Source organism: Diceros bicornis, chromosome 8 (assembly GCF_020826845.1).
Source record: "Diceros bicornis minor isolate mBicDic1 chromosome 8, mDicBic1.mat.cur, whole genome shotgun sequence".
In the NCBI taxonomy this organism is placed as follows: domain Eukaryota; kingdom Metazoa; phylum Chordata; class Mammalia; order Perissodactyla; family Rhinocerotidae; genus Diceros; species Diceros bicornis.
In genome coordinates, this window is record NC_080747.1 from 6,565,455 (window position 1) to 6,587,462 (window position 22,008).

A 22,008-nucleotide genomic window follows, 5' to 3' on the forward strand; every position below is an offset into this window, starting at 1 on the left:
GACCCCACCCCTGTTGCTCTCTTTTTGTGCAAGACAAGCAAAGTGGCAACTTTTCCGATGAGGGAATAATTTGACCCTTCTAGCGCTGATCAGAATTTTGGTACCAGCTCTTACAGTTGTCTGAGAATGCCGCTGCCTAGCACCTGGGCCCCTTGGAGTCGTCGGCTGGAAGTAGAAGCCCCTCCAATCAATGGAGAGGGAGGCTCCGATCCCAGGGGAATTGGAGAGAACTTGCAGCTCCCATCGGAGAGAGGGGATGCCCTGGCCCCTGCTAGCTCCTTGTTCAGGCAGCCTAGTTAAGTTCCAGGGTCGGTTCTGGGTGCTCCTGCTCCTCACACCACATTGGCTCATGGACTGAGTATGTGAGCAAGTGAATGAATGAATGAGAAAATGAATGAAGGGCAGGCACAGCCAGATCTGAGTCTATCTCAAAATCCATTACTCACGTCCTGCTGTGCCAGGCTCTGCGTGGGCACTTACGCGGCTGTCAAGATACTTTGGTTGGTTTTTGCAGACATTCACTATATATTCTTCAAGGCTCTACTATATGCTGTTCAAAGCAGGGAAGAAAATAGAAAAAAAAAAATCTCCCTTTGTAGAGTTTACATCCTAAGGGGGATGATACGCAATAAAGTAAGCTTTCTATTTTTGGAAAACAAAATATTTCAGCAAGTGATAAGTACTACGAAGAATTGAAATAGCCCTTATCACTCAGTTACACTGAAAAAAACTGATCTGAGGATTCAGTAACTGCCTTCAATCAGAATGTAGCAGAACGGAGTGTATTCCCCTTAGACCAAGGCAAAAGGGGCTCCTGCAGTGGGCCCTCCCCTTTTAGAGGTCCTGGCAAATCCTAAACACACTCGCAATTGTTAAAGAACTTGTGGGTGCCTCTGTCACACCGGAGCTGGCACGGAACGTCCCATAATCCTAAACACTGTTCAGGGCCCTGGGAACACTTCTTGGCATCTGTCACTATCTCCTAAGGTTTGTAAGTTGACTCGCTGCTGACTTTAGAGACGGACACTGCTTCAAAGAGTAAGGAGGATCTGAGCAGCCAAAGGATTTAGGATCAAGAAAGGGCAAATTGCTTAACATGTGGAATCCCTGCTCTGGAGTGCATGCGTACAGTAGATTCCCGCATAACAAAATTTTGTTTCCCTGCAGCCCTGAGCATCCTATTTTTGCTTCCTTTTGGTTCCAATACGTAGATCCAGAGACACTCATGAATCAGCCAGGTATTTGCAACAGTTGCATGGGGTGGCTGAGGAACATTGTGCATTATTAAATATTCGTCTTACACTTATATTTGGGTATGTCTAAGTCTAGCTATAACTTGTTTGAAGTGTGATACAGATTGTTTCTGTTGGCAACTAGATGGACATTAAACACTTGAATTGCAAATCAGTTTATTTTATAAAAATAGTCAGTACGATTTCTTTACATTTTCATAGTAATACATCAATTTTGATTGATTTAAAGAATTTTTATTTGAAATTTTTTCTTCCTTTATAATTAATATTCTGCCTTTTCGTTTAACAGCTAATTTTGAACATTATAGAAGAAAAGTAAATTTTTGAAAAATACATGAAGAATAATTTTAAAAATATTTTTTACAATTACTGTAATTTGTGTTTCTGAGGCAAATACATTCTAATTTTGTAGACTTTGAATGCAAATATTTTCAAAGATCTTTTAGCTCACTGAATATGAGTCCAAGTCTTTGCTGGGAATTCCTGGCCCCTCTTCCCTGCCTGGAGGACCTCTCTCCAGTCTCCAAGGCCCAGCTCAGCCATCTCCTCTTTTGGAAAGCACCCCACTCTGACTCCCCAGCCCTGACAATGTGCAGAGTTCCTCCTCTACCCTCCTGCAAGCCTTTGGACAGCCCATGGTTAGGTGCCCCAGACATGGGGATGAGTCCTCCAAAATCTTGGGGAATGAAGCACTGTCAAATGTATTGTCCCCCTTTCATAACTTCCTCCTCCTCCTGTCTGCATGATATGCCAACCCCTCCTCCAGTCTCTACAAGGAGTGAGAACATTAGTCACCATTTATGCATTCATTGAGCAATTACTATGTGCCAAGTAGTATAATAAGTACGTTACAAACATTAATTTAATCATTTTAACCATCCTATAAAGATTATTTTTCCGTCTTTAATGTGAGAACAGTAAGGCTCAGAGATTGCTTCATCTATTTATTTCTTCAATGAACGTGTATTGAGATCCACTATGAAATGGGCACTGCAGGGTACTGCTAATAAAATGAAGAAGGAAACATGTGTGGTGCTTACAATTTAATGGCGATATGAAGGAGCTTGGTTCTGAAATCCCATAGCTGGTGAGTGGTTGGGCCAAGGCTGTCGAACTCTAAATTCCAAGTGCTCAGCGATGCACTAAAATGCCTCCCCTGTGGGGTCTGTAAATGGGGGCGGAGGTTTCCAGACATCTGTGGAGGTGCTTCCGTAACCAAATTTGCATCTAACCATGAAAATGCATTTTTAGCATCATTCAAAGGAAGTCACCGATGGCCAGTGAGGGGGAGGCAGACACCAGCAGGGGGAAAAGTTCATTAAACCTCTTGCTACCGACCTTACTACAGGACTTCTGTGATGAGGCTGCCACGAATATGCATTTAGAACCAGCGTCTGATGACGGAGCCTGGAGGAGAATCCAAGATGCCCATCCAACCTACCTGATAAATTTGCTCAAGGGCTGAGACCATAAAGAATCAGCTGAATGAGTGTAAGGAGAGAGGATGGCTTTGTTTTTGAATGATGGTTCACACAGGAAAATGTGAAGATTACTCTGTAAAGCACCTGACATGCACCCAACAAGCAAAGTCGTTTTTCAGTGTGAAGATCAATTTTTGCAAAGCATCAGGCAAAACCTGTCGTGACATCAGCAGTGAAAAGGAGAAAGCTATGGCAGGAAGCCCTGCAGGAGTGTGGTGCTTAGGAAACTCTTGATAACGTGTTCATTCTGCCATTCATTCATCAAATATTTGGGAGGAGGGGAGCATGTAGAATATTTCTGGAGTCAGTTGCTATGCTGGGTGCTCAAGATCCAGCTGTGAGTAACACAGAGGGTGTGCAGGAAAGGAGAACAGTAAACAGGCAAAGATCTGTGACTAGTGTCAGGACAGGTAAGTATGGGGATCCAGAGAGAACACAGCAAGCAGCTCATCTTGCCTGGGGAAGAAAATGCCTTGTCAGGGAAAGGACAATCCAGATACCCAGTAGTCTGAGCTCAATCACAGTGGAACTTAGAGCAGGGAATGGCGTTCTAGGCAGGGGAACAGCATGGGCAGAAGCGCAGGTGTCAGAGGGAAAATGATACATTGGAGGCACATGTTTTATAAACATTTGACGCCCACATATAAGAGGTTATTATTATAGTGCATTCCGTGAGAAAGACTTGATTAATTTTCATACATTTTCTGGTTCCTTTTTCAAAAGACTAATTCTGTAGCTGTAAGAGACACAGTTGCTGCTTAATAAATCTCTGCTGAATGAATAAGCAGCTAAATAAGAGTGCAACACTCCATATAGTTGAAGTGGAATTAGAAAGAACTATGTAACAGAGTGAAATCTATGTGATCTGTCCAGAAATGTATGCGATATTACTCAATCGGCTTTTTTTCCCCTTTCTTCTGTTTAGAAATGTTTCAGTGGTATAATTTTATAATATGTTTAGGGCCTTACATCTCCCGCAAGACAGTGGATTTAGCTCAATTCGCATAATATCCTAGGTCTCCTGATAGTCTGTGAACACAGCCCATGTAAGTGTCAGTCTATTTGGATACCCCCAGCTAATGAAGATGGTTTAGAAACATCCCATACCAGGAAGACCATCAGCTCCGGGATCCGGAAGATCTAGGTTTATCACCAGCCCATCAGTTACCAGCAGCATAACTGTGGCAAGACATGTGGCACCTTTGCGCCTAAGAGCTCTGAGTGTAAGACGGGGATTTTAGACTCATCTTTCCGGGTGGTGGTGAAGAGAGAACGTCCTGAGAGTGGCAATCGGAAATGCTCCAGAAATGTTTTTGCCCGTCCTACTTTCCTTATTCTATGCCCCTATAAGCAAGCCCCACTCTCAGAAACTATGGCCTTCTCATGAAGGGAAAAAGGAACCATTCAAATAAAAAAAAAGGAGGTCATACTTAACGCGGCTTTCCGTGCCAGCAACACGGAGCGGCTGAGCCAGTTTCTGAAACGGTTTCTGAAGAGGCTGAAACGCTTTCCGCCCGAGGTTTAAGTTATTCTGGCCCACTTCCTGCCCTGGGTGTGTGTTGGCTACGGGGCTTCCTGAAAGGATAGAGGCCAAAGCACTCAAAACGCTTCCCGAGGGAGGAAGCCTTAACTTCGCAGAAGCCGGAGTCCACAGGAGCTGGAAGGTGGAGGGGGTTTCAGGGGGCAAGGGCCCAGCCGGGGCACTTCTTTACAGTGATTGGGCTGCGCTGGACTCCAAGGGGCCTCCATGTTTGGGAGAAAAGGCAGCAAAGGGCATCATTTGTTTGTTATTCCCCCAACACTCTGTCCTTCCACTAGGCCCAAGGCCTGGTCTAGGTCCTAGGGATGGAGACGGCCTGCCACAGCCCCCGGGTGCCTCATAGTCCCGTGTATATGTGTGCTGAGGAGTTGGGGTAGGCACTGTGTTTCTGGGGCTGGAAATAACATAAATAACGATAAGAGCAAACCCACAATGCTTATTGCACCTCAGGCACTGGTTGGTCTAAGTGTTTTGTATAGTTGACCATTTAATCCTCTCAGCCATGGGGATGGGAGGGGTGGTGACTAGTGTTGTGTCCATTTTACAGATGAGGAAATAGACAGGTGGAGTCACACAGCTAGAATGTGAGCCCAGAGAGTTTGGCTCTCCAGTTTGAGTTGAAATCTCTAAGTCAAGCTGGGGCTCTAAAAGAACGGAGAGTGGTGGTTGCCAGGAGCTGGGGGGAGGGGGAAATGGGGGTAAGTGTTTAAGGGGTACAGAGTTTTAGTTTGGGATGATGAAAAGTTTCTGGAGATGGATGGTGGTGATGGTTGCACAACAATGGGAATGTGCTTAATGGCACTGAACTATACACTTAAAAATGGTTAAAATGTTAAAAAATTTATCTTCTGTATATTTTACCACAATAAAATTTTTTTCATAGGAACAGGGAAATATAACATAGCTCTAGAAATACTCATCACATTGCACAAGAAATGGATCCTCTTTCATTATAAAAGAAATCATTAAAGATGGAAACTGCAGAATAGATTTTCCATAGATCAAGAGCCGTAACCAACTACTGGCCTCAGGTTGTAAATTTGAAAGAACTCTGGTTATACACATGTGACACCGACACAGCAAGGGTTTGTTCAGCTAAGTCAATTCTGTTAGCTTGTTGAAGAGAATCTGTTACGTGGATCACTTAGTGTCCTATAAATAAAACCAAGGGGAACACCTCTGGGGCTCTGAATACAATCTCTACTACACCCGCTGTCTGCTAACAGCCAGGGGTCTTCCAAGTGCTCTGGAGACTGGGGCTGGGAAGGAGATTACTCTCAAGTGAGCATTCCCGATCCTGCCTAAAACAGGTACCCCACTTAAATCCTGATGACCACCGCTCCATGAGGGGCCTGAGAACACCGAGAGCCTGGGGGTCAAGCGCCTTGCAAAGTAGTGGACACGGGAGCCTGGTCTGCCCGTGGGCCTGTGTTCAGGCCCTGCAACCAGCAGGCTCGTACTGCCCAGGGCAGAGAGGACTCCGCATTCCCATGACCGGCCCCTTCAGAGCGATGAGTCACCACCTTTAGAATGGAGAAAAGTCCAAACCACCTCCTGAAATAAAGTCACCACCTATTTTCCGAGGAAATTAAGGTGCAAAGATGGGGTAGGGAGCTGCCCAATATCACACAGCGTGTTAGCATCTAAGTAAATTCTTTTCTTCCTTCTTGCCTTCTCTCTGTCCTTCAACAAATATTTATTGAGTCCCTTCTCTTAGGTGGCAGGATGGCGAGGTGGTTAGGAACCCAGATTTGAGCCAGCCTGTCTGGTTGGAACCTGAGCTCCACTATTAATTAATTGTGTGACCTTGAGCAAGTGACTTGACTTCTTGCCTCCCAGTGCCTCATCCGTGAAGCGGGGATGTGATGATACCGGCACCTACCTCATCGGGTTTTTATGAGGATTGCCTTGGTTAATGTGCACCAGGCACTCAGCAAGCTCTGTGACCATATTATTCGTTCCCAGGTCCCAAACCATGCATGATGGGATGTGGCAGGCTGGCAGATAAGTTGCATCAACTTCCCAATTTTGCCAGCTGTCACCCTCACATCTTTTTAGAGCATCCTGTCCAGGCCCTGTGCCAGCCTGGGAATACAGAGATGACCAGCTCAGCTCCGTGATGTCTTATAAAGACATTGACAAATAAACCATTTTAAGGCAGCCTGGGGAATATTACACATGTGTTACTAAGTTGAAAAATTATAATCCTCAATGAATAACCTCAAATAATAATGTATTGTTCAGTGTACTCATTTTCTACTGCTGTGTAATAAATTACCACGAACTTGAAGGCTTAAAATGACACCAATTTATGAGCACACAGCTCGGGCAGGCAGACGTCAGGGTGGAATCAGCCGGGTTCTGGGCTCTGAGTCTTGCAGACCTGGACTCATATCTGGGGGTTCTGGGGAAGAATCTGCTCCCAAGCTCGTCAGGTTATTGATAGAACCCAGTTCCTTATGGCCTGAGGTCCCCACTTCTCTGCTAGCTGCCAGCTGGGGGCCACTGTCTTCTCCTAGAGGCTTCCCACATTTCTTCTGATGTTGCCCCCTCCACCTTCAAACCAGCAATGTCAGGTCAAATCCTCCACGCTTGGAATCTCTCTGACTGTCCCCTTCTGCCACCAACCTGAGAAAACTCTCTGCTCATGAAGGGCTCGTGTGATTGCATCCAGCTCACCTGGGAAATCTCCCTTTTGATTAACTCAAGTCAACTGGTTAGTAACCTCCAGGACATCTGCAAGGTCCCTTTTGCCATATAACCACTGTAACCACAGGAGCGACATCTCATCCTATGCACAGGATCCACCCACATTCAAGAGGAAGGGATTCTTCAGGGCTCCTTGAAGGTCATCGTAGGATTCTACCTACCCACCAGGCTGGGCGGGGTTTTGCTGTGATAACAAACAAGCCCTAGTCCACACCGCAGGTGGGCTGGGGCATCGCTCCAGCTCTTCTCCACCTCAGGGTGAGGCTGGCAGGGCAGCCACCCTCTCCGACTCAGGTGGCCCCACGGCAGAGAGAAAGAGAGCGTGACAAAGTGCGGAGGGGATCTTAAAGTTTCCGCCTGGGAGTAAAACCCATCACGTCCTCTTATGTGTCATTGCACAAAATAACTCACATGGCCACGGGTCACTTCAAGGGCGCAGGGAAGCTCCATCCTGGCATGGGTCCGGGAGAGAGGAGACTGGACGTATTTGACGACCAACACTAATGATTACCACAAATAGTCAGTCATCAAAGAGAAAGCAGTGGTTGGGGGCACCAGCTCTGTGCTGGGCACTCTGCTGGGTACTGTATCAGTCAGAACTCCTTCAGTTGCAAGAGATAGAAGAAACCTCACTGAAACCAGTCCTAGCCAAAGGAAATACTAGGTCTGTAGGTAGAAAGGACCCCAGGGCAGCTCACAGAGTCCAAGGAGCAATTGCAGGACTCAGCCTCAGGGACTGGAATCAGAGATGCAGCTCCATCGAGACTTTCTTCCTCTGTCCATCTCTCAGCTCTTCTTATGAACATCCTGGCCTTGCCCATGCCTCCAGCAGAGAGGCCTGCACCAGGGCAGGACACATAACTGCTGGCAACCTCAGCAGGTATGCTGGCGGAATGAGAGAGCGACTTTCTTCCTGTACCCATCTGTCAATCCCAGGGAATGATACCGATCAGTCCATGCTGGGCCGTGTGCCCATCACCATTACCATGGCGGGGAGGTAAGAATCAGCCTAAGATGGAGTTAAGGAACAAGGTCTGTAACCAGAGAAAAGGAAAGAAAAGATAAAGAAGATGAAAACCACTGCTTCCACAGGCACTCCAGCTGTTACATGTTTATTTCGTCTTCATGAAACCCCCGCACAATAAATGTTATAGACCCCAAGCATCAGAGGAAGACAAGGGGTGACAGGATTCTCACGGCCACATCCTAACAGAAGTGAGATTTAAACTGAAGTCTGTACTTCTCAAAGCCTGCGTCCTTTCTGCTAATCCGAGCTGGGACTCCTCCTGAAAGACTTTCTCTGAGTCCCTTCTGCACAAACAGGCCCAGAGAAAACGTTCGAGAGAACTTGTCCTGCACACTGTTTCCCATTAAAATTTGAATCCACTTTTTGAGGCTTACAGAGGGGTCTCTATTCTCAAACTCGGGATTCTTTTCATAATCACTGCCCTTAGGCACAGCCAGCCCTGGTGTTTGTCTTCATTCCTTCACTCTGAGCCGTGTGGGCCAGCTTTCCGTTTGGGTTCGCCAAGAGTGCAAGTAACAAGCTCAAAACACTTCACATCAGCGGGGGGAGATGCCTTGCTTTTAACCAAAGGAACACCAACGTCAACAGGAGCACTGGAGCCAGCGTTCGAGCTAGTTGCTCACCCTATTCCCCCTCAAACACCTCCTGGCTCTCACTGACGGTCAGGACAGCACAGGCATCACTGGTTCCCGGCTTCCGGCCTCAGAATGCAGGCCGGAGTGGGGACACCCAGAGGTGGCCTCCAACCCCTGAAGTCAGCATCTCAGGCTCTTTGTCTGTCTAGTGTGATGCTGCCACTGGGATCTTCCAATCGCTGGCAAAGACAGCCGCGGGCTGGATGTTGGGCAACAGGGGAGATGTGAGATTGGCCATGGCCGTTTCAGCCTTGGCTGCCATCACAAGCAGGCACAGGACGGGAACATAGGGAACCCTCAGGAAAGGTGTGATTCTGTGTTTGAGCCAAGAAACAAGGAGTGAGGAAAACAGTGAGTTCCTCTTTCTTACATTCTGCTCAGGAATTTCCCATAACCCCTTGGGCTGCATCACTTATTGAAATATGCCACTCTGAACAGCCAGAAGGAAAAGGTTAAATGATCTTTATCTAGAAATGCTAAAAAGGAGAGCCTAGTATGAAAATCCTGGTAAGTCACAGGGTAGACACAGGCAGGGTCTGTTACCAGCACAAAGCTCAGGACTTCCTTCAGTGGTCAGGGGGAGATGTTACCTCTCTGGACAGGGATGAGAGAGTATGTGTCCTGGACTATATTGGCAGAGACTTTGTGACACTCAGGCACCCGGCTTTAGGATGGAGCTAATGGTGTGTGTGTCAGATCAGGTTCAACCAAAGAAGCAGAATGAGAAGCAGAGACATAGTAAGAGATTTATTGCAAGGAATTGGCTGACAGAGTTGTGGAGGCCAAGAAAGTCCAAAGTAGCAGGACAGGCTGTCAGGAGGAGCAAGCTAGATTCACGGGGGTGGGCTGAGGCTGCTGCATGGGCAGAATTCCTTCTTCCTCAGGCAAGTTCTTCTTCTTCTTCAGTTCTGCTCTTAGCACCTTTCAACTGATTGAATCAGGCCCACTCAGAATATCTAGGATAATCTCCTTTCCTTAGAGTCAACTGATTATTGACCTTAATCACATCTAAACATACCTTCACAGTAACACCTGGATTAGTGTTCAATTGAAGAACGGGGAACTGTAGTTTGACAGAGTGGACACATCAAAAGACCATCACAGTATGGAAAGGGAGATAGAAAAAGATGATTTCTTGGTGACTTCCTTGAGTTCCTAGATCAAACCATTCCTGAACCCCACACTAATTCTGCACTTCCCAGCTGTACTTTCCAGAAAATCCTGCCTTTGGTATCTCAAGCTGTATTTTCTGTAACTTGAAACTTACAGTCCTAACAAGGGGGGCTCAAGCAAGGAGGTGATAGCCTCATTATGACCAGATCTCCCAAGTGGGGTTGTGTTTCAGGCTGGGTCTCACATAGTGTGAGAGGCATTGACACACAGCAGGGTGGCTAAAGGAAGATGTGTACTGACACCCACTCTGTATTGAGCCTGGTCTCTGTGCTGTGGACACAAAGACAAACAGGACACTTGCTCTGCCCATGGGGGATGGACAAGCAAACAGACAACAACCAGAGTGGACAATACCGGATGGAGCAGAGGAGAGTGCAGGGGCCGCAGGATCTGTGCAGGCGGAGGGGACCCAATCCAGCCTCTGTGGGCCAAGGCAGGCTTCCTGGAGAAAGTGGCATTTCAGCTCAGTCTGGAAGGGTGAGAAGGAGCAGACCAGGGAGGCTAGTGAGGGAAAAATGTTCCAAGAAGAGGGCACGTGTGCATGAAGGTCTGAGGCCACCTGGGTGGGGTAACTACAAACCCTAGGGATTGCTAATGCTGTGTGATTTGGAACCGGTCACTTAACCTTTCCATGCCTTGGTGCCCTCAAATGAAGATAATAGAATAAGTGCATTAATATTCATACAGGGCTCGGAGCAGGGCCGCACTTCCAGAGTTAGCTATCATCATTGTCACCATCATTGTTACCTAAGAGTGCAGGAAAGGACTGGCAGAGGTGGGTGGATAGCTCAGCCGGGACCAAGATACAGACCTCAGACTATCTTCCAGGCCTCAGGGAACTAGGCAGAATTTGAAACAGGGGCTATCAAGAGTGGATTTCTGCTTTAGAAACGGCTACTGGGAGGAGAAAGGACTCCAGGCAGAGAGACGTCAATCGTGATGCGATTGTGAAAGAGGATCTTAAAGCCACTTCCCGTGGAAAAAGTTTCAAGGAATTGGAATGTTTGAGGGGTCAGCAGCGAGTGGTGGCAGACAGATTGAGGAAGGAGCGCAGTCTTAGAATCACCACAGGGCTGTTCTGTGCGAGAAGATACAAGAGTTTTAAGCCAAGAATGGCAGCACCCAGGAGTCATCACATCTCACCTTCACCTTGGGAAGAATGCGTATTAGTCAGAGCTGCCCAGAGACTGGAAGGCAGCCTTAGTGGGTAATGAGCTCCCCATCCAGCAAGGCATGCAAGCAGACTCTGGATGATCCCTTGACAGGGAGGCTGCACAGGAAGCACAGCACCAGGCAGCTTGATGTAGATCATTTCTAAATTCCTTGCAACCTTAATCTCCGTTATTCTACTGAATCCCAGAGAGATTGTGTATGAGTTTCCTGTTGCTGCTGTAACAAATCACCACAAACTGAGTGGCTTAAAACATCACGGATTTATTCTCTCATAGTTCTGGAGGTCAGAAGCCCACCTTGGGTCTCACTGGGTTCAAGGTCTTGGCAGGGTTGCGTTCCTTTCTGGAGTCCTAGGGGAGAATCTTTCTCTTGGCCATTTCCAACTTCTAGAGGATTCCTGCTTTCCTTGGCTTGTCGCCTCTTCCTCAATCTTCAAAGCCAGCAGCATAGCATCTTCCAAATTCTCTCTCTTTCTCTCATGCACTGTCACCCCCCACTCTCACATCTTCACACTCCCCCCCCCAGCATTCCTCAACTCAGATGGAGCCACCGCCAAGGAGTAGTCCTGAAGCACCAAGACTTCTGCCGTCACGCCACGTACCCAGTGCGTTTTTCCGTGAGTTAACTGCCCTCTGTACTCTCCTCCACGAGGAGAGCAACTCCATCTCTATCGTTCACTGTTTTATCCCCTATTATCCCTCCCAGGCCTGACACACAGTGGACTCTCAATAAATAAATGTGTGTCTGGCAAACGAATGAAGAATGCATTCAAAGAAAATAGCTGGTATCTAGCTGAGAAATATGCACCCACTTATTACTACGGCAGTTGGGCTCTCCTGGTATAATGAGGTACCACGCCATGATGTGGCCTATGCTCCATCTAAGACACTAAGGGGGATGGAGAAACCTTTGGGAGAAGACAAAGGCTTTAGTCTGTGGGAAAATTCCTGCCTGGGTTTTTAACATTCACATTCCAGCCGGAGCAACTTGATGCTGAAGGAGCCAGGGAAGGGGGCCTGGAAAGGAGGCTGTGAGAGATTGTCGGGGGGAGGGGCAAAGGAGACCTTTGTGAGCAGAACACAAACGCGTGGGTCTTGGGACACCCGCCTGCATCCAGGGCAGGTCTCTCCGGCAGCCAGTGTGGGACTGATTCGGGCTGTGCTCTGTGGGATTCTTAATGGGCTTGTACCCATTAAGATTAAGCAACAAGATTAACAACCATCAAGTTAATTCAGCAAAGCCTGCCTGAGCATCTGCTCTGCCCGGCTGGATGCTGGGTGCTGACAAACCAAGATGAGAAAGGAGCGCCCGGTGGGTGAACAAGACAGATGAAATCCGGTTAGCTCAGTGTCTGTTGCTCAGGACGCAGGAGAAGCTTCCAGTTTGCCCAAGAAGCCCATCAACAACCACACGCAGTGTCCCGAGTAGAACAAGGCCAGACCTCCCAGCAACACATTTCTCTCCACCTCAAATATGCAGAAACTCCCGTTTTCCAGCACAGCAGCGTCTCCGCGATCTGAATGGTCCAAGGACTTGTTTTGCTGTGTGGGCTTGTTTTTCTCCCCTGTCCTGAATTTGAAGCTCATTCGATGAACACGTCCAGAAGCCCTGGAGCATTTCAAAGCAGACCAGGAATCCCTGGCTGGAGCTGGTTCGTCTGCCAAGAAGGCCCACTTCCCGGCCACCGCCACGGTGGGAGTGAGGAGACGCCTTCCTTCAGAAGAAAAACAAATCTGTGTTTGCTGCTTGCACCTCCAAACACACACAGTTCTGCCCTGTCTGAGAGGTGCCCAAGAGACGGTCCCCAGGTCATCTCGCTAAAGGTGTTTAGAGGACACACTCTCACCCGCAAAACAGGAAGGCACGGCTGTGATCCCTGCCCAGGGCTTTAAAAGCGGGAGACTAGATAAATAGAACATCAGAGCTCTAGCTCTGAGGGACGTCCGACAGCGCCAAGGGTGATGGCACTCTGTTTACAGACAGGGAATGGGCGCCAGGATCAGGAAGGGATTTCTCTAGGCAGCCAGAGCCGGGAGAGGCTGGAGCCAGGTTGTCATCCCTGCTGTTGATCCCTGATGCCATCACATGTCCAGGACACCATGCTCTCTTCACTCAACCCTCTGGTCCTCATCTGTGGTTGTTGTGTTCTGGGAATATGTGGCTTGTCCAGGCCCCTCTTCTGCCCTGCCTTGCAGTGAGAGAGCCTTTGGAGACAGGCAGACACAGGTTGAGAGCTCTGTTCCTGCCCTCACTAGCCTTGTGACCTCAGACAGTTTCATATCCCCTGAGACCCTCAGTTTCCTCATCTGGGAAATGGGAGTAACCCCACCCACTTCACTGGCTTTCTGTGAGGCTCATGGCATTGTGACCACAGCGGTATAGTTGTTGCAGAAGTGATGCATAAGTGATGCTCAGTATTAAGTAAGAAACTTCCTCTGCTTTGACAGTTTCTCCTTCTGGCTTGTTCCTTGGTCTTGGGCAGCCCAAGGGCCCAAACTCATCTCTGACTTCAAGAGTCCTGCTCCTCCCCAGTTCCACACTGGAGAGTGGAAGGATGGAAGAAGGACAGGGCATAGAGTCCCGTTGGACCGTTTGCCTCCAGCTTTGTGACCCTGGGCAAGTTTCTGGAACTCTCTGAGCCTCAGTTTTCCCATCTGCAAAAAGGGACTGTTTTCTGTGGTACCTGCCTCGCAGGGACACTTGTAGGAATGGAGATGGTGACATGAGCTCAGACAGTGATCCAGCTCAGCGTCTTTTGTTCCTCTCCATGGTCTTCTGAGCAAGGGGCTCTTGTTACTCTATTTCCTACAGAAGAAGAGGGCGGAGAGAGTCGAGACACTTGCCCAGGGCCATCGCCAGAAGTTGGTAACCATGCCTAGCACCGAGCATCTAAGGGGAGAGCTTACTCCTTTAACTGGTCCTTTTTACAGGAGAGCTGCCTGCAGAACATCATTGCTAAAAGAGATGCACAGCTGGAGAACCAACCCTTCCTGAGGGTGGGATCTGTACCAGGGCCGGTGCTGGGAGCTTGAAGTGGACCAGCTGGGAGGATGCTCATATCGCCCACCACAGGCACTAGCATGAGCCCATCTTCCAGATGCAGAAACACAGCTGCTCAGAGGGTAAGTGACTGCCCAAGGTTCCCCTGGCTGGTCAGTGGTCAGTGGACCCTGACACCCAGGCTGCCCCAAGCCCCGGATCATTGGTGCCCACTCAATCCATCACGTCTGATCCCTTTCCTTCCCACAATTCTGCTCCAGGAGATCAGCCAGTTTTACAAAACAGTCCCCATTCTAACTGAGGGGCCTGACTGCCCACCCCTGCCTCTGGCTGAACCTCCCACTCCTCCATCCTTGTCTTTCTCTTGTCCTCCAGCCCCTCATCTGCCAGTCCTGCCAATTCAGGAAATGCCTCTGCCGAGAGAGAGAAACTTCTATTGAAAGTGTGCGAGAGGAAGACCCCGCTTCCCTTCCAGGTGTCCCACACACCCCCACGTGGCCCTCCTCTCAGAATGGTGGGGCCTGCAGGTCTGAAAGGATCCAGTGTCCCGGGCCAGGTGGGCGTGCTCGATGGGCTTGGCTGGGCCCCACAGGAAATGGGGGCGTGGAGGACCACCCCCAAGCAGCTGCTTAAAGGGGCGGCTGGCCTCAGGGCTGCAGCCAGGCCGCCTTTGCAGGATGACGCCCCGGCTGCTCCCCCTGTTGCTGCTGCTCCTGGCTGGGCCCCCCGCCGCCAGGCCCACTCCCCCGACCTGCTACTCCAGGATGCTGAGCCTGAGCAGGGAGATCACGGGGGACTTCCGGAGCCTGCAGGCCACAGAGCCCGCGGTGAGTCCCCTCCAGCCTGCCTGCAGACCGGGAGGCTCAGCGTGGGCCCAGTTCTTGAAAACTTGTCTTTGGACCAGGAAAAAAGACTATTTTTCTTTTCTGGTTAATGTTACTCTCAAAGGTATATGTGCTTTATTCCCATCCTGTTAAATACGATAGCAAAGGTCTGTGCTTTCTTTTAAATACAAGGAAAAGTAAAGACATCACAATTTTTGTTTTAGCTTGCTAGCAAATATCAGAGGATCTTTGTAAAATGTAAAAAAAAGAAAAGTTCCCCATAGAGTCTAGAACTCCGGGCTTAAGGAGGACCAAAGAATTAAGCTTATTTATTCTCTTCGCTAGTCCGCATGCACCAAGGGGGTGACTCCCAGAGCTGGGCCCCATCCTCACCTGCTGTAGGACCCTGGGCACATTCCTCAGCCCTGCATCTCAGTGCCCCCATCTGTGGAAGGGCATGGCTGAGCTTCAGGCAGCCGTGAGGGTTCAAGGAGTGAATGCAGACACAGTGCGCAGGGCAGAGTCCGCCCAGGGGATGCCCCGGGACCGTTCGCAGCTGTTAGCACCACCATAGTTAAAACCACTGCATTAGGAGGAAGACCCAGGGTCTCGGAGAAGGGAGTCCCAGAGGGGCTGCCCAGAACGAGAATCTGGGCCTCCTGACTGCTTATCCAGTGTAGGAACAAAACGAATTAAACTTCATTAAAAGCCTTGGTAAAATTTAAAATTATCTCTTTACCACTTGTAAACACTTCAAACAAAATGTAATGTTTCTCAGACCTGGGGTTTACGATACCCTAACACCTTCTTTGTATTTTCTTTTTTAAAAGTTAAATAATGGTATTTTTTTTTCTAATTATAAAAGTCCTAAACTTTGTAGAGCAGTTGGAAAATGCACAAAGGACAAAGAAGAAAATAAATATTACTTGCAATACTGCCACCTAGAGGTAACTGTTGCCATAACACTCTGGAGGAGAGGATTTCAGCTTTCTGTCTCTGCAGAGGCATTCACGTGTGTGCGTGTGTGTGTGCACATAAACAAATTGGATCAAACGGCACAGCAGTTTTGCAATTTTCTTTTTAATGACACCATCAAATAAGGTAATATTCTTTTGTAACAACATTTTGTTGTATCCTTGCACCACAATTTATCCACAAATTCCTTGTTATTGAAGATGTACAGCAATCGTCTTTTCAAGAAATCTGATTTTAAAATGTAAAAAAACTTCATAGGCTCAGAACTGCAGAGCTGGAAGGAGAGATTAGGTATTCTTACTCTCTAATGTCACAACTGGGAAACTGAGTCACATAGAAGAAGGAGACTTGCCCAAGGTCATGCTAGGAATTACTCGTGGGTAATTACTACTAGAGTAGGACCAGAATCTGGATCTTCTGGCCTTCAGTCCTGCACAGAAGCAAAAGTAAAATATAGTAATACAAAAGGATACATATATATGCACTTTTATATTATTATAGCATACTATATATATATTACTATATCTAGATTATAGTTATAGAACTGTTTAAATATATATACGTAGATGTGTATGTGTGTGTCCGTATATATGACAGTCCCCTAACTCATAGTAAATGGTATAAATGGTATAAAGGTTGCACTCTAAAAGACGAATTCTGTAAGAGCAGTTTCTCATTTTGGGGAATGTGGCATATGGTACAAGAACGTGCTGTGCGTGTCAGCATCAAGGAGGGCCCCGGGGATCTGAGGCTTGTCTGGTTGCTGGAGGGCTGGCGGAGAGCCTTCCGTGACCAGGCTGGGGGTGTGTCCCTGTGGGCATCACAGCAACCCGGATTCCTTTCGGCAGGAGCCGTGTGTGAGATACCTGCCCAGGCTGTACCTGGACATACACGTAAGAGGGGTCTGCCTGCCTGGGTGGGGGCGGCAGGGAGTGGCGAGAGATCCCGTGCAGAAGGACGCAGGAGCCCCCAGCTCCCGTCCCTCTGGCCGCTGACTTCTCCCGCGAGACCCCTCGCTGTTGTCCACTCCCAGAATTACTGTGTGCTGGCCAAGCTGAGGGACTTCGTGGCGTCGCCCCAGTGCTGGAGGGTGGCCCAGGTGGATGCCTTGAGGGACAAAGTGCGGAAACTGTACACCATCATGAACTCGTTCTGCAGGAGAGTAAGTGACGCCGTTAAAAATTCCCTTTCTACTTGTTAGTAGCCAGGACTTTCAGAGGTCTTAGAAGAGGAGGGGCGGAAGGAGACGGGGAGGAGGAGGAGGAAGAGAAATGTTTATGGGGTGCTTCCAGTTCACAAAGCCCTGCTTCAACCACCGTCACCCTTGGTAACTGATGGGGACTCAGGACAAGGCCACTCGCCTCCACGAGCTCCACGTTGATGTGGGGACAACACCCCAGGACCCCGTGCTACCCATATACGACAGACTCTGCGAGGAGCCAAATGGGGCAGGGGTGGGAGGAGAGGGCTATGGAATTCCCAGAGCTCCTAGAGCCCCAGCGTCAGAGGAGACTGGAGGAGGGGGCTTCTGGTGTGCTCTGTGATAGGAGGACTCTGGTAGAAGAGGGGAAGGAGACAGAAAAAGCAGCAAGTCAGCACTGGTTAAGATGGAGAAAGCAGAGTGATGTGACCCTAGGGGCACGGGCTTCAGCATCAGACAGACCTGAGCTCCCATCCTCCTCCTCCTGCTTTCCAGCTGGGAGCGTCCACTCACCTCTCTGAGCCACAGTTCCCTCATCCGTGAACCAGGGACAGAATAGTGCCCATCTCATGAGATCATCGGGAGGAGAATAGTAATTACACCCTGATCGTGTGTGTGCCGGGTGCTGTAGTAACTCCCTTGACCCTAAGATCCCTAGCAGATCCCTGTGACCAAACACAGAATCCTTAGCACCAGGCCCAGCCCAGAGTGAGCCCTCAGGAAACTTTAATAATTAGCTATTAAGTTATCATTTATTTGTTCACGCATCAAAGATTTGTTATGCATTCCTCCCCACACCCATTCCCCTTTCCCCTTGGTCTGTGGGGGGAGACAGGAAGAAGACATAATTATAATACAGTGTGATAAGTGGTGTTCCTGCCTCTAACGTGCTTGAAGGTGAGAGCTGGTGCTGTTATTCATGGCATCCCCAATGCCTGGCCCAGAGTTGTTGCTCAGTAATTAAGCTTCACTCATTCATTCACTCCCTCACTCATCTATCCATCTATTCATCTGGTCAACCAATGTATGAGTGAATTCAATAAATAATAAAAGAATATATGAGATAGATGGAAATGTGAAGAAAGACGTGACCAGCTCTCCTTGGGAGAGTAAGGGACGGGAAGTTTTCACCCAAAGGGGAGCAATTGAACAGTCTTTGAGGATAACCGGGAGTCCTGTTGCTGTGCATGGGCTCTGCGGCCACCTTCAGTAACATTCCTGCTCACTGCACGTCTTTTTCAGGATTTGGTGTTCCTGTCGGATGACTGCAATGCCTTGGAATACCCAATCCCGGTGACCACGGTGCTGCCAGGTCATCAGAGCTAAGGCAGCCCTGACCAGAGAAAGAACCCAAGGGGACTGAAGCTATGTCAGCTGCCCAGACACGGTGGGCTATACCGTGGCCCCCACAGGTCTTCCTTACCGTAGCAGCTGAAGCTGTCACGTGTGTTTCCACTTTCTGGAAAGCAGGGCTTGTGTCCCTACCCTGGAACCAACTTTGAACATAGTTAGAAGCCTTGCTTCTCATTCCCCTTGGTTTTACCTTGCCAGGATGGTTAGATACACGAGCATGTTTATTTGGTCGCTAAGAAGAAAAAGGCAAACCAGCTTTTCTTGTATGAACAACTATCTTGAGAACGAGCAAAATAGCGTATTTGTAGTACTGCTTTAATGGAGTCGTGGTGCCATTTTTCTTTCTTGATAGGAACCTGCTTACATTTAACCAAGCTTCTATTCTATACCCTCTCCCACCACAAACTTTCCTTACATTATCTTTCATTTTTAAAGAAGTCTTACCGCCTGTAAAACGTATTTTGCAAGATTCATGATTACATAGTGCTGACGGGAACTTTAAAGGTGACGAAGATCAAATAAAGACCATCTTCACAGCGAGAAATAGGTGTCCTGCTGTATTTGTCCAAGGTGGACGTCAGAGTGTTTATTTCATGCTCTTTCTGAAAGTTGCTGCTCTTAGCAAGATGTGTCTTTCCCCCACTTCCCATCAAGCGCAGGTGTTTCTGGGTCGGCTTCAATCCGCCTGTGTGAATGTCTGTCCTTAAAGCACTGGGAGATGCTCTGACTTGTGTTTGGGGACAGACGGTCCCTGGCATTCTACCTGCGGCTGTGTAGCATCTGGCACTTATCACAAACCTCAGTCCGTGGAGTCCTCAGAGCAAACCTAGAGACGGGCGTCATAGGAGGCCGAGGCTTGTGGAGATTAAGTAACTTGCCCCAGGTCACCAGCTGGTAAGTGGGGGAGGCTGCGCTGAACTCAGGGGCTCCAAAGCCGCACTCTTCCTGGTGCACCCACACTGGTTCTCTGCAGGTGAAGCAGGCTTGTTTAATTAATTCATGAACCCAACGACAAAATCTCAGAAAAGTAACTGAATTGTTGAAAAACATTTCAAATGTTGATTCTTTTTAAAATTCACATGTTACACTGGGATCTTTTTGTCTCCTTTACTCCCTTCTGTACCTATGGTCTATGCTTTTCCTCATTGATCTTAGATGCCTCTGACTTCTCAGATGATTTATGAGAATGATTTATTAGGTCATTATTTTCTATTTAGAAGCACAAGACCACAGGATCACTGCATTGCTTTCCTAGGGCTGCCGTAACAAAGTACCACAAACTGGATGGCTTGAAATGAGAGAAATTTATTGTCTCCTAGTTCTGGAGGCTGGAAGTTCTGAAATCTGAGTGTTGGCAGGGTCATCCTCTCCCTGAAGGCTTTAGGAGAAAACCCTTCCTTGTCTCTTCCTGGCTTCTGGTGGTTACTGGCAATCCTTGGCGTTCCTTAGCTTGTAGACACATTGATTCAATCTCTGCCCCCATCACCACGTGGTGTTCTTCCTGTGTCTGTGTCTCTGTGTCCAAGTCCCCTCTTCTTGAGGTAGAGAAAACTAAAGATTCCACCAAAAAAAAAAAAACTTTTAGAATTAATAAATTCAGTAAAGTTGCAGGATACAAAATCAATATACAAAAATCAGTTGTATGTCTATACACTAACAACAAACTATCAGAACAAGAAATTAAGAAAACAATCCCATTTACAATAGTATCAAAAAGAATAAAATGCATAGGAATTAATTTAACCAAAGAGGTAAAAGACCAGTACACTGAAAACTACAGGACATTGACGAAAGAAATCGAGGGAGACACAAATAAATGGAAAGCTATCCTGTATTCATGGATTAAAAGAAATAATATTGTTAAAATGTGCATATTACCCAAAGTGATCTACAGATTCAATACAATCCTTCTCCAAATTCCTTTGGCATTTTTCACAGAAATCGAAAGAAGCAGTCCTAAAATTCACACAGAAGCATGAAAGACCCCAAATAGCCACAGCAATCTTGAGCAAGGAGAGCAAAGCTCGAGGTGTCACGCTCCTGATTTCAAACTATATTCAAAGCCACAGTAATTAAAACAGTATGGCGCCGGCACATAGAACACACAGAACAATGGAACAGACAGAGAGCCCAGATATACCCATGCATATACGGTCAACTAACTTTAACAAGGGCACCACAAACACACAACAGGGAAAGGATTGCCTCTTCAACAAATGGTGCTGGGAAAACGGGACAGCCACAAGCAAAAGAATGAAACTAGACACCTATCTTATGCCACTTAAGAAAGGTAACTCAAAATCAGTTAAAGATTTCAATGTGAGACCTGAAACCATAAAATTACCAGAAGAAAACATAGGGGAAAAGCTCCTTGACATTGGTCTTAACAATGATTTTTTGGATATGACACCAAAAGCACAGGCAACGAAAGCAAAAATAAACAAATAGTACTACATCAAACTGAAAAGCTTCTGCACAGCAAAGGAAACATCAACAAAATGAAAAGGTAACTTACAGAATGGGATAAAATATTTGCAAACCATATATCTGATAAGGGGTTAATATCCAAAGTATATAATGAACTTTTGCAACTCAGTAGCAAAAAATCCCAAATAATCCAGTTAAAAAATAGGCAAAGGACCTGAATAAACGTTTTTCCAAAGAAGAGCATACAAATGGCCAACAGGAACATGAACAGGTGCTCAACATCACTATATCAGGGAAATGCAAATCAAAACCACAATGAAACATCACCTCATACCTGTTAGGATGGGTTTTATCAAAAAGACAACAGATCACAAGTGTTGGTGAGGATGTGGAAAAAAGGGAATCCTTGTGCACTATCGGTGGGAATGTAAATTGGTATAGCCACTATGGAAAATAGTATGGAAGTTCTTCAAAAAATTAAAAATAGGGGCCGGACCGGTGGTGCAGCGGTTAAGTGTGCGCTCTCCACTGCGGCAGCCCAAGGGTTCACAGGTTCGGATCCCGGACATGCACCAACACACTGCTTGTCAAGCCATGCTGTGGCGGCATACCATGTAAAGTAGAGGAAGATGGGCATGGATGTTAGCTCAGGGCCAACTTTCCTTGGCAAAAAGAGGAGGATTGGCATCAGATGTTAGCTCAGGGCTGATCTTCCTTACAAAAAAATAAATAAATAAAATAAAATTAAAATTAAAAATAGAACTACCATATGATCCAGCAATCTCACTTCTGGGAATATATGTGAAAGAAACAAAATCAGTCTCTCAAAGAGATATCTGCACCCTCATGTTCATTGCAGCATTATTCCCAATAGCCAAGATATGGAAACAACCTAAGTGTCCATTGATGGATAAATGAATACAGAAGATGATATATATACACACACCCATATATTTACACACACACACACACACACACACACAATGGGATATTATTCAGCCATGAGAAAGAAGGAAATCTTGCCTTTTGCAATAATACGGATGAACCTTGAGGACATTATGCTAAGTGAAAGTAGCCAGGCAGAGAAAGACAAATACTGTATGATCTCACTCATATGTGGAATCTAAAAATAAAAATAAAAAGTTGAACTCATAAAAACAGAGTAGAATGGTGTCTATCAGGCACTGCAGGGCGGGGGGAAGATGAGGAGATGCTGGTCAAAGGGTACAAGCCTTCA

At 47.3% G+C, this 22,008-nt stretch overlaps 1 protein-coding gene across 1 annotated transcript; it reads left to right on the forward strand.

Moving 5' to 3' along the window:
- The first annotated feature begins 14,668 nt into the window (after positions 1-14,668).
- Positions 14,669-18,866, forward strand: CYTL1 (cytokine like 1). Its single transcript, XM_058546367.1, has 4 exons — positions 14,669-14,818; positions 16,639-16,683; positions 16,824-16,952; positions 18,234-18,866. The coding sequence occupies exons 1-4, from the start codon at positions 14,669-14,671 to the stop codon at positions 18,315-18,317; spliced, it is 408 nt and encodes a 135-aa protein (XP_058402350.1). The 3' UTR covers positions 18,318-18,866.
- The last annotated feature ends 3,142 nt before the right edge of the window (positions 18,867-22,008 follow it).